Source organism: Scatophagus argus, chromosome 22 (genome assembly GCF_020382885.2).
Source record: "Scatophagus argus isolate fScaArg1 chromosome 22, fScaArg1.pri, whole genome shotgun sequence".
Lineage (NCBI taxonomy): Eukaryota > Metazoa > Chordata > Actinopteri > Scatophagidae > Scatophagus > Scatophagus argus.
Window position 1 is genome coordinate 10,906,384 of NC_058514.1, and position 12,113 is coordinate 10,918,496.

Consider the following 12,113-nt stretch of genomic DNA (forward strand, 5'->3'; position numbering starts at 1 on the left):
TTCACAGATGGTCATACAGTTTGGTGGCACAAAACACAATCAATGTAGAAAGTCTGTAGATGAAGCATTTTATCATCAAATGAAGCAAGTCACATCTATTCTGTCAAAACAGATAAAGTGGAGCAAATATTAAACAGTTCCATGGATAAGTCAACAGGCGACAACGGTGCCACTGATGACAACAAAGTCTGAATTCAAGTTACACACAGCTAAAAACCAAAGATTGGTTAAGGACATGATGGCATGTAACATTCAACACACCTGGGGCAGAGATATCAAGTGAGAAAGGAATCTATTTTGTGTCATCAGAAATAAATGCTAACGGTGTGACTCTGTGGAAGGCAAAGTTGGTCGGTCCACCACATGTCCAAACTGAAATACCTCAGATAGACTGGCAAAAATTTTGGCTGCCATTTGTGGCTTTTGGTGAGTATTTAAACAAGGCCTACTGGATATGTCCTGGAGAAGAATAAAGTTTAATAAGTTTAATGATCTCCTCACTTTTCATCTGGTTCCACCATCAGGTCAAATTCTTGTCCAATATTTCAAATGACGACTAAATAATAGTAACATTCCCATCATCCTCCTTTGTACATCATCTAGACAAAAGTATTGGAGCACCTGACTATTGCACCAACAGGGACTTTAATGGCATTGCATTCTAAAGAAATAAACAGCTTTGCAGCAGCTTCCAGTCTTCTGGGAAGACTTTCCACAGTATTTGTGTTTCTGTGGGAATTTTTGTCCATTCATGCACTAGAGCATTTGTGAGGTCAGATACTGATGTTGGACGAAAAGACCTGGCTCGCAATCTCTGTTCCAGTGGGGTCAGGGTTCTGTGTGGGCCAGTCCAGTTCTTCCACACCAAACTCATCCAACCATGTCTTAATGGACTTTGCTTTGTGCACTGGGATACAGTCATGCTGGAATAGAAAAGAGCCTTCCCCAAACTGTTGCCACAAAGTTGGAAGCATAGCATTGTCCAAAATGTCTTGGTATGCTTAAGCATTAAGATTTCCCTTAACTGAATAAGAGGCTGAGCCCAACCCCTAAAAAACCAGCCCCATAAAGAGCCCCAGCCCCAGACATACCTCTTTATGTCTGGATACTTTTGTCTATATAGTTTATTTTAATTAGTAAATGTTAGCCAGCTAACAGACTTGACTGAGTTGGTTAACATTAGTCCTTAGCACTGTCAATAAGCATGTTAGCACACTGACAAAACATTAAGCTAAAAAGCACAGCCGTGCATACAGAGCCTCACGGAGCAGTTGGCATGGCTGCCGATTCTTAGCCCAGTATCTTTTCATCATATTGTTTTGTAAGTATATATTATGCTGAAATGGCAAAGAAGTGTTGTAAACTCATTTCGTAATTTTGCAAAGAGCTTCTTTGCTTGTTTTCAGTGAATTAAATGCACGTGCAAATCCAAATCCAATAATTTATCTTATCTTTCATGCAACAGTATAAACATTCAAGGATCTGACAGAGAAATGACTGCTAATGCAGTGTTTTCATTGCTCAGCTCAGAACCAGAACTCTGAGATGAAGACACTGATGATGACAATGTTGCGATGGGAAATGACCCCTGACTTTACATAGTTCATAGCCACCTCCAACACAAGGTCCCTGGGGCCAGTGATAGGTTTCACCTGTCGAACAACACCTGAGGGAGGACACACACAAGAATTAGTGACTGAAATTCAGTTGTGGGATAGGTGGGATGCAAGTAACTGTAACATCTGCATGCAGTATTTAATAAAGGATCTGATACAGAATTGACTGCCTGGTTCCAAGTGACACTCCCTCCTCTTACCCATAATCATGCCTTCGTGGGAGCGCTTTTGCACATCAAAAGAGAACTGGTCATCTGCAGCCAGGATGTCAAAGAAAACATCAGTGACACCGGGTAGAGGACCAGGGCTAGCTGCCGCAACTGTCCGCAGATAAACTATATCTGATGGAAGAATTGGTTTAAAGTTTCTATTAACAGACACAAACCACAAAGTGTATTTTGGTCTTCAAATAATATATTTGTGATACTATGAAACAAATACTTTGTGGTTTGAAATAAGTAATTGAATCTTAGGCACTGTGGCAGGTTGGTAGGCAGAAAGTTTTATTTCAGTGAGGCTGCAAGTTTTGAATTTGCAATTACAAGCTACTATGTTAACCATTTCAGCAACAGAGTGGAAACTGTGTTTCTGTCTTGTATGCAACAGCCTCTAAAAATCTCTTATAAGCTCCAAATAGGAATGTATTACAGATTTTCATTACAGAATAACCAGGACTATTAAGTCTGGAAAACTACTGATAACAAATGTATTTTAACAGATCTGTGAAAGTGCCAAATATGATATTATCATTAGAGAACAGTAACAGTCTTCCAACAGTCCCAAAAGCAATACATAACTCATTAAGACTTCTCACTTAATAAAACTCAAGACCCTGGCATTATAACTAATAAAAAGCCTCACCCCCTGGATGTCAATACCAACACATGTAAAAAGAACTTGCTGTCTTACCCTCTGGCTCACTGAAGTCTCTGAAGGTTGGCAGAGAGAGGGCTGTGTTGGTGATGAGGTGGACGGGGTTGAGAGTGCAGCTGATGTCGTTAGGTTGGCAGGCCTTAATACAACGCACACTGACTGAAGCATCTTGTCTGGATCTAAAAAGGTCAGTGGAAAGGAGGCAGGATGAAAGGATAGAAGGAAAGGGGAGAAGAGTGAGATTTATGACATGTGCCAAGGAGAGAGGAATACACATTCTCTGATGATGTGTGAACTTCCCACAATTTTAAAATGTACAGTATACACCAATATTCATATGAAAATGTTTTGACCAAAGCTCCACAGCTGAGTGGAGAAGAACCTGGCAACACCTGAATAGACCCATAGACCTCCATGGTTAACCGAAGACCGTGTGCCTTAGAGAGAGGCCAAACCCTGATTCCACAACCTAAAATCATGTTTATGGGGTTCCCCTACGTGAAGACAGTAGTGCTTTCAAACATAACCTCAAAAACTGCAAAGGGAGCAAAGCCATGTAATTAGCAGCAAGCAGGTGAGTCCAAGTTGTTCGCTAAGCACGAGGCCAAAGCCACAGAGATGATTGTGTGGTATTCCACACCAGAGAAACGCCACCAAGGAAAAACTAGATGGTAGAAAACCACACAAGGGCATGTAAGAACGAATATCATTTGACATGATCCGATGACATCATAGTCACATAGAAGACTAAAGAAAAAGATCACAATTTTGATAGAATCAGCAAAAGAATCACCATGAATGCGTCTCTCCAAAGTAGGAAAATGAGATACTGTTATTATCATTACCATAAAGAACTTCACTATATTTACTATATAAAATAATTAACTTTGCATTTTGAAAAGTGGGTGGTTATATAATCCAAAGATTTATGAGAATAATTACTGCACGTATTTCATATACTTGCATTTTCAATCAGCTCTATATGCATTCAACCCCAAAAACCACCAGAAGGAAAGTGGAACAGTGGAAAATGTGTCTGGCTGCTTTTAGGCTTTAATCCAGCTGACCAACACAGCTACTGGCCTCTTGGTATCATTTACAGCAAATTAACTGATAACCACCCAATACCAACACTAAACGCGCCATCCATCATACGAGCTGTAATGCTGCTCCACCACTAATTGAGCCCCCATGCTGGCTGAGCCCCAGGTGCCCATAAATAAGTGCCATGCTTATTTTTCTTGCTGTCCGCTAAGGCGAGGCCCGTTTGATCCTATGGTGAGGCCACTTGGAACACTTCATAGGAAAAATTGGTTTCAACATTAGAAACGACCACAGAGGAGGAAGCATGAGAACAGTGGCAGAAACCATTGCCGGCATGTGTTTGTGCCTAGATATTAAAGATTGAGAAGTCATTTTTATCTGTCACTTTTTAATTCCCAACACACAGAAAGTACACATAAAGGGAAGCTGCTCCACAGACATGAAGTAGAGTGAGCTGCCATCAGTGTGAATAAATAACCCCGTCATCATGTCATGGTGCAGAGATCCTCAATAGCTGATGGGCCCCATCTAGTGGTACAATGTGCTACTCTTGGAAAGATCCACTGCTACTTCAAATACTAGAATAAATAACAAAAAATGGTACTGAGTGTTGTTAAAATAGCTGAAAAAACCCCCCACCTTGCATATACAAAAGCAATGCAGGGCAATTTTGATGCTCTGCTTTGGTTACCGATCATTTACTGTTAAAGTAATAATTTTACTCAGTGTTAAAGGCATAATTTGTTTTTTTGGGGGGGGGTATGCTTATTAACTTTCTTGTTGGGAGTTAGATGAGATACCATTCTCATGTCTGAACAATGTAAAGCGGCAGCAGCCAGTTAGCATAGCTTTGCATAAAGACTGGTAGCAGCTGGCTTGGCTTTGCTCAGTATAATAATAATAAGATCTACCTACCAGCACCTCTAAAGTTCACTAACTCTATTATCAGTCCTCTCACACAACTTTAAGAAAGAAAGCAAATATGAGCACTTCCCCAAATGTTGAACTGTTCCTCTAAAGGAATAATTTGGGACTTTTTTCACCACACATGTCACAGCGAGTGAGATTTATTTCCACGATCATTCTTTTCTTCATAAGAAACATTCAGTTCTGGCTTTCCAAATCAGTTCAATATAGCAATTAGTCAGGGACAACCTTACAATCCCTATTTATTGCAAAAAGCATTCCAGCAACACTAAAGCAGACTCTGTTTGATATGTTACTTGATTGGTTAACTGGAATATATTAAAAAGAAATGGGAACAGATGGATGCTCAGAATAAAAGAAAGCATTTTTTAGCTGTAAAAATTCAGTTGTTTTTTTTAAAATAACCACTCAAATACTCCAGCATCATCATTTTCGAGTTGGGTGAAAAGTAGACTGTCTTTCCACTCAACAAGATTTATAGGTTTGCCCCTTTTAACTGCATTAAAGGGCAAATGGAGCGGTGGTTATGAAGAAAAGGATGGATGAAAACAAAAGACACCGCAATACATGAGTGGTGAGTACAAAATAGGGACAGGCATCAAACATTTCCTTTAATTTCAACGACCCCTAATACGGAAATGTTCTTGAGGGCCGGATGGACAGCTCGTGTGTGACAAACACAGCGAGCTTGGCCATGTACAGATGTGTCGTCCCGTAGCGGATCAGCCTCGTCTCCACAGTCAGGAAGAAGTCCCGTGGCTGGGTTAAGGAACGGCGCAGTGAGATCTCTCCTCCGTGAGCCTGCTGCTTCACGCCAAAATAGCCCTCCTCGTCTCCGGAGGCTATATTGAACACCATTTTGTCTCCCGGCACGGAATTAGAGGGTCCCATCCGAAAGACATCAGCAGGGACTGGAGTGTTGATGGGAAAGCTGATGTTGTAGAAGGAAATTCTCAGCGGGAGCAAGAAACACGATGCAGGATCCTGCGTGAACTCGCAAGTTACGCGCTCGCAACGGCTGAAAAGGGAAATAAATGAAATTGGACGAAATTGGACGGCTGCATACATTAGTGAAAACAGAGGGATAGGACAGACAGAGGGAATGGATGGATGGAGGGAGTGACAGAAGGATGCTGAAGAGTGAGAGAAAAGTTTGTGACCGAAAACCGCTGGCGAATGTCAGCAACAGCATGCCAAAACTCAAACAACCCACATCACAGGAAGTGAAATAAGATAAAGAATGAATTGAGGAAGAAGACAGCACGGAGACCTAGTACTAAACTATGGATGAGTAAGATGCACCATGCCCAGCAGTGGACATTTAATCATTTCATTTCAACAGCTCATCATAACCAGCTCTCACCCCCACGCTGCTTGCCGGAAGTTGGGAGGACATGCGAAGGAAAGACAGCGAAATCCTCCCTGGATGTTGAAGCAGCTTTCAGACACAGAACAGGTATGGCTCCCTGCTGCACATTCATCAATGTCTGAGAACACACGGGGGTGGGGTTAAACATTTAACAGTTTACAACTCAATCTTCTCGGTCTCAATGGTTGAAAAAGGGTTTGTCCACTCACCTTGGCATGTGCGTCCATTGGCGGCGAGGGTGTAGCCTGCGGGTGGGCAGGTACAGTAAAAACTTCCTGGGGCGTTGGAGCAGCGGTAGGAGCACACATGACCTCCAGTAGGCAGAGCACACTCATCAATGTCTGAGAACAGCAGAGAGTAAAAAGTAAGCGCTATCTGTCCCTGTTTACGGTGAGAAATGACAGACTATGACGTCCAGCAGTACCTTCACATGTTATCCCATCCATGTCACTCAGCTGGTAACCACGGCGACAGTAGCACTGGTAGGAGCCATAGACGTTGGCACACTCCTGGCTGCAAGGGTTGGCCTCACACTCGTTGACGTCTGTCAGCGTGTAGACATATTCATTCAGAGATATCTTCTTAGCATTTGTCATGTAAAAATCAGTTCTAACATAAGTCTTAACGCATTGTGATTTCACCTTCACAGTTCCTGCCATCATGGGACAGTTTGAAGCCAGTGGTGCAGCTGCACTGGTAGGACCCCTCGGTGTTCTCGCACTTGTGAGCGCACAGTCGTCCGGGATAATGCCTGCACTCATTAATATCTAAAGGGAAACACAAAGGGAAGTTTATGAACTTACCAGAGATCCCAAGAGAGTTCATAATAAAACTGAGATAAAAACATATCATTTCACGGATGTTGTGCACAAAATATTATGGCTGGCAGGGAAAAAAAGGCAGAGATGAAATCCTACTGTACCTTCACACTGTTTGGTGATGCTGTTGAAGGTGAAGCCAATTCTGCATTCACAGCGGTACGAGCCCACCAGGTTGACACAACCATGGTCGCCGCACACATTTCCTGCACGACACTCATCCACATCTGTAATGTAAAGCAGAGAAATTACAGTTAGGAATGGGAAAATTAAGGTAAACCATTAACTATATATAAAGATGGAAAGCTCCCCAAAAGTGAGGCCAAAATATCTTAATCGCCCCATGGCGGCAGGCTCCAATACAGGTCATACACCTCCATGTTAGTGGAGGGGACTTTGACAAACTAAAAAAACTCAAAGTTCATATAAATATACAAATAAATGTTTCACAGAGATAATTCTATCATTTTAGAGAGTTCTTATCAATGTGATGCATGTTTTAATGTTAATTTTTCCAGTAAATTTGGTTTTAATTAGTTGACATTATAAATGGAGGTGAAATATCACGATTGACAGCGGAGCACTGCTTACAGATGTATGGGCGGGAAATGGATACTATGGCTCCACCGCCCGATTACGACTGCACAGACTCTGGTTCCAAATGACACCATCACCTCAAGATGGGAGCACTCATACGCAGGACATTTTGGTGTTATTTTTGTGCAGTAGGAGAAAGCAGACACATGTCGGATGTCTATTTTTTTCAGCAAGGTGAGGCACAATTACTTTACAAAAAGTCGGTTTATTGTGACAGTATTTACCTTCACAACGTGTGCCGTCTACACTTAGATGATAGCCTCGTCCACAGGTGACTGTGTTCTTACGACAGGTGTAGGAGCCCACTGTGTTCACACACGTCTGGCCAGGCAGACATGGACTGGTGTGTGCCACACACTCATTTATATCTGAAGAAAACACACATTGAGCACATCAGCTTGCCTTTTACCTGTGGAATACTTTCACTTGAGTGTGACATCAAACTCACCGATGCAGCTGCCGATGGCGTCCTGAATGAAACCGACTGTGCATGTCTCCTTTGGGTGGCAGCGGAATGAGCCGGCTGTGTTGGTGCATAGAAAGTCTGGCCCACAGTTATGGGTTCCCAAAGCACACTCATTTATATCTGGAACAAGCAGGAGGAAAACATTATTCATACACATTGTTTAAACAATTTTTCCAAGATAAAAAATTGCAGAGAATAGGCCATGTTTCGGTGGAGTTAGAGTGAGTATCGTGGTAATCACAGCGACATTCATTGTGATTTGGATATTTTTGGGAAAACTGGTCCTAACTTGGTTACCTTGGCAAGTATTGTCATCCTTGAGTTCATACCCGGTGCCACAGCTGGTCTCTCTCTGACAGCGAAAGGAGCCCTCTGTGTTAATGCAAATGTGGCCGACGACACAGTTGTGACTGCCAGTCAAACACTCATTAACATCTGAGGAGAGAGACATCAACTCAAAATTAAAGACAGCAGTCCATCCATATAATCAAGTATTTTCAGTGGACTGTGCAGTCACGTTTTATTTTTATAGTAAATAATCAAGACTTCAGCCTTTCACCCGTTTGAAAGGGCTAAAAATCCCTAGTAGGTGATTACATGTAGGATCTGTGATGAAGCCATTCTTTCATTTACATTACTTACCCGCACAATTCACTCCATCCTTTTGTAGTTGATAACCGTCATGACATGCACATGTACCATTGCCTACACACAGCTGAGAGCAAGTGGAGTCTGAAAACAGCAGAGAGACACATGAAGAGGAAGTCTTGTTTCCATCACTTCTGGGGACATTACATAGACTTCCATTCATTTCCTGGAGGCTTAACCACCATCCGACCATAACAATAAACATTACTTGTCTAATCTTAACCCTTACCTTAACCCAACCCTAACCTCACCCCAACCTTAAAGCAAGTCTTCACCCTAATATAACATATATCAGTAAGGCAGGTCCTCCTGTGACTGTGTAAACAGATTTTTGACCACATATATCCACACGCACACACACACACACACACACACACACACACACACACACACACACACACAGCTCCAGATCACAGGAATTGTGTCACTGGTTGATGGAAGTGAGCCACCAGTCAGAGGCTGGTTCTTAAGCCTCTTACAGCTCTTGCTATAACAAAGAAGATCACACTAAGAAATGAAGATGGCAGACCTATACAGGTGTCAGACCCCTCTGGAGGTTTGGCAGTAACATTAGCCTCAGGCTTTTCGGTCACTGGCTCTGTGGAAGAAAAAGCCTCATTAAAACCCAATAAGCGCAAGCATTAAGCACCTTGTCACACAGCAGCTCTGCATCACTAGGACACAGATTTGCTTTTCTTCACAAATAACGTCGATGTTTTTGAAGTTCTGTCCTTCCCACATGTTTGTGTTTTTCACCTGAAGCCAGCTAAGCAACAAAAGCTACACGCCACAGCACCAGTTGGCCCCAAGTTACCATTTGGCAAGGTGTCTACAGATTAGTCTAGTGAATACCCCTGTGACCTAGTCTGTCTGCCTCTCTGGCAGCAATCTGCTCCACAGCTGCTACCCCTAGGCTGTCTATCCGGACCTTTATGGAAACTGGGCTGCTCTCTCAGGCCCTAGTAACGCTGCCCGTTGATGTGATGCATTCAATTCTTTTGAAAACCCTTCCATTGTAGGTCAGTCATAAGGCACAGCAGGAGAACTCACCCATCACAGTTTGTTTACAGGTCTTGGGCAGTGGTGCTGCAAATGTGAAAAAGTTGCTTTCAAAAGCTTTCAGCGTCTCCAGCTGATGTCACTTGGGTCAGCATCAGCTGGGGCTGAAGACTGCAAGTTTGAAAATGAAAAATAACTTAATTTCTGGGGTGGAATCAGAAAGACGTAGTCTGCAGCCCAGTCCTCACCTCTGTTTGAGGCAATGGTTGAGGTGCATTATGGGTATTGTGGGCTCCAGGTTTAGAAAGGGAAAAAAGGGGAATGAAATAAATCTCTGATTTTGTTGAATTAAGATTTACCCTTGTTTTAAACATGTCTATCCTGAGTCAGGCAATTTTATGCTAAATAGGTGAAGTACTCTTCTAATAATCCTTAATAGTGGTACCAAATCACTTTGTGCTTTAAGCCAATTGGCACCTAATGTGTGCAAATGGCCAAGTGTATTGACTAAGTGGTTTGAGTGTCACAGACACAGACGATACACATGATTGTTTAGGTGTTTTTTTTTTTACCTTTATCATCTGGTTTGATTTCCTCCGTTGTGTTTTTGCCACAGCAGGTTTTAGTCACGTACGCACACTGCCTCCTCAGCGACAAACCCTGGAGGTCACAGCTCGAACCACGACTCGCTACCATCAGACCGAGCACACAGCAGTCACAACACATCTGAGCAGGAGGCAGAGAGAATGAAAATCTTATCTCAAATGTGATATTCTCGGAACAAAAACTCCCACTGTGTATTGATTAAGGAAGAACTATACGTGTTGTATAATCTTGTAAGAATAAGGAGACGTGTAAAGGTTGAAGATATTGACACGAGGAAGGAGGACAACCTTAGAGATTTTAGTTTCCCAGGGGTCTCCTTGGAAGAAGGGCCTCTCACAGGCCCCTTGTTCAGAGGCCATCTTGATGCCATTGTCACAGGGTTGGTCTTCTGCTGCTGCTGCACAGCACTGCTCCTGTGCAATCCTGTAAAGAAACTGCGAACCTTTAGCGCAAAACTTAATCCAAAACAGAAACCTACACTCTTCCCTCTATGATCAAAGAGTTGGATGCGGAGCATGTGAAGGAATATTATTAAGTACATTACGTACAGCAGATTGAGTGAATTTATGTTTTGCTATGGACAAAAAACTCCTCTCTCTCCCAGACCCTCCTTGACAAATGTTCCCTCCACGTGTTGACCAGGTGTTTCCTCTATTTCATCAATCACCACCTCCATGTTTTAACAGTCAAACAGGGACCTTTAGTGTTAAAAATGCTCCAGGGGGCCACTTAACGCCTGCAGTTACTGTGTAGTTACTGTGTGGCAATCCTCCCCTGTAGCGGGACGGATGGTTGAGGGCTGCGGAGATGATACGGGGCTTGCAACCCCCGAGGGTACTTCCTGCTTTTAAAAAAATTATGACAAACGCCATCCTATAGGATGCACACGTTTCTGTCGCAAAGTTCCACAGTATCGTTTGAAAGTTTTTCAGCTAAGATTTAAGTTAGATGCACTGTAGATAAACACAAGAAAAGTCATGCATTCCATTTCTTAAACCCCTGTACTGAGCCTTCCTTTGTCCCTGGGCCCCATTTTGAGGCCCTCCAGTGGACTCAGGCTCACTCAGAGAAACCAGGTGTTACTTACCTGCAGATGTGCGACGAGGAGATGAGGGGGAGGATTGTACAGTCTTGTCCTCCCAGGCCCCGATCCCTCCCATCCTGACAGCAGTCTTGTAAAGTGGGAGGCTGAATCTCTGCAGTGTTGGGATGAAGACATGAGGATCAGAAATAGACATAAAGGAGATGGGGGGGGGGGGGGGGAAAGGGCTGCTCCTGACTCAGATGAGTATAAAAAGGCTCACACTCATGTTGGTTATACATCACACATAATATTCTTCAAATAAATAAACAATAAACAAGTTTATAGAACGTCTTCAATCCACTAACTGTCTCAAAATGTTTTCAAATTGTCTATCTGGAAGTCAAACGCTAGCTGCGTTCTTACCTTGTCCATGCAGAACTCCATACAAAGAAATCAAAAGTATTGTCCACTGCGCCATTGGAGTCCGTTTGAAATGTCTTCCCCCCTTCGACTGTTCTTCTTCTACGTTCATATGAATGTACTGGATGATCGGCGGCTGAACCGCAGCTGGAGGTTGTGTGTCTCCTCTGAAAAGCCCCGTCCAGAAGGAGAAGATCCCCGTCGAAGCGTCAGGAGGTGTCGGAGGAGTTAGAGGTTTGGGGGCGGTGAGGGCGGGGTGGAGGGAGCCGTGTGTGACTGTCTGCACTGCTGAATAATTCAAACACGGCAGATAACTAAATCCAAAGTACGTGTTGCCTGGGTGAAGATAAAGAAACCAGGGACACTTTGAGAAAAGGCGGATTAAATAGCCATAAATACCCGCTAAATAAGTAAACAAAATAGAAATAATCAAAGCAAATCTGGTAAAGTGTCAGAGACTCCTCTTGTAATCTGGTGGTTTTTTTTTGTTGTTTATTTGTATTTAAAATTTTTAGTGTTTTGAATGAGTTTGGTTGAAATATGTAAACTTATTAAGAATGTTTTTCATTGTAAAATTACTACTTGGGGAAAAGTTTGGCGGAAGTAGGGGTATTGACCGAATTAAAATAATTAAAAAATAATATCACGTCACTAACAGACATGTACATTTAACATATAAACATGTAATTTCGCTGTCTCCATTTTT

At 42.7% G+C, this 12,113-nt stretch overlaps 1 protein-coding gene across 2 annotated transcripts; it reads right to left on the reverse strand.

Annotated features, from left to right (window-relative positions):
- Positions 1-936: 936 nt before the first annotated feature.
- LOC124053342 (fibulin-1-like) lies at positions 937-11,887 on the reverse strand. 2 transcript variants are annotated; one of them, XM_046378401.1, is made up of 17 exons: positions 11,411-11,881; positions 11,051-11,159; positions 10,251-10,386; positions 9,930-10,083; positions 8,888-8,956; positions 8,353-8,442; positions 8,008-8,145; positions 7,693-7,830; positions 7,469-7,612; positions 6,752-6,874; positions 6,471-6,596; positions 6,254-6,373; positions 6,039-6,170; positions 5,824-5,947; positions 2,526-2,668; positions 1,817-1,957; positions 937-1,666 (listed from the first exon to the last, which is right to left on the reverse strand). In XM_046378401.1, the coding sequence occupies exons 1-17, from the start codon at positions 11,517-11,519 to the stop codon at positions 1,527-1,529; spliced, it is 2,136 nt and encodes a 711-aa protein (XP_046234357.1). In that variant the 5' UTR covers positions 11,520-11,881; the 3' UTR covers positions 937-1,526. The 2 variants fall into 2 exon arrangements, with proteins under 2 accessions (XP_046234357.1, XP_046234358.1); XM_046378402.1 differs by lacking the exons at positions 937-1,666; positions 1,817-1,957; positions 2,526-2,668 and adding an exon at positions 3,691-5,478 and having other exon boundaries at positions 11,411-11,887.
- Positions 11,888-12,113: the final 226 nt, after the last annotated feature.

Bases quoted from the DNA above. Each gene is read 5' to 3' on its own strand.
- LOC124053342 (XM_046378401.1), bottom strand. From the start codon at position 11,519: ATGAACGTAGAAGAAGAACAGTCGAAGGGGGGAAGACATTTCAAACGG. The intron at 8,957-9,929 runs GTAAAAAAAAAA...TTTCTTCCACAG, and splicing joins AATCAAACCAGATGATAAAG to AGCCAGTGACCGAAAAGCCT. The intron at 7,613-7,692 runs GTGAGTTTGATG...TGTTTTCTTCAG, and splicing joins CGCCATCGGCAGCTGCATCG to ATATAAATGAGTGTGTGGCA.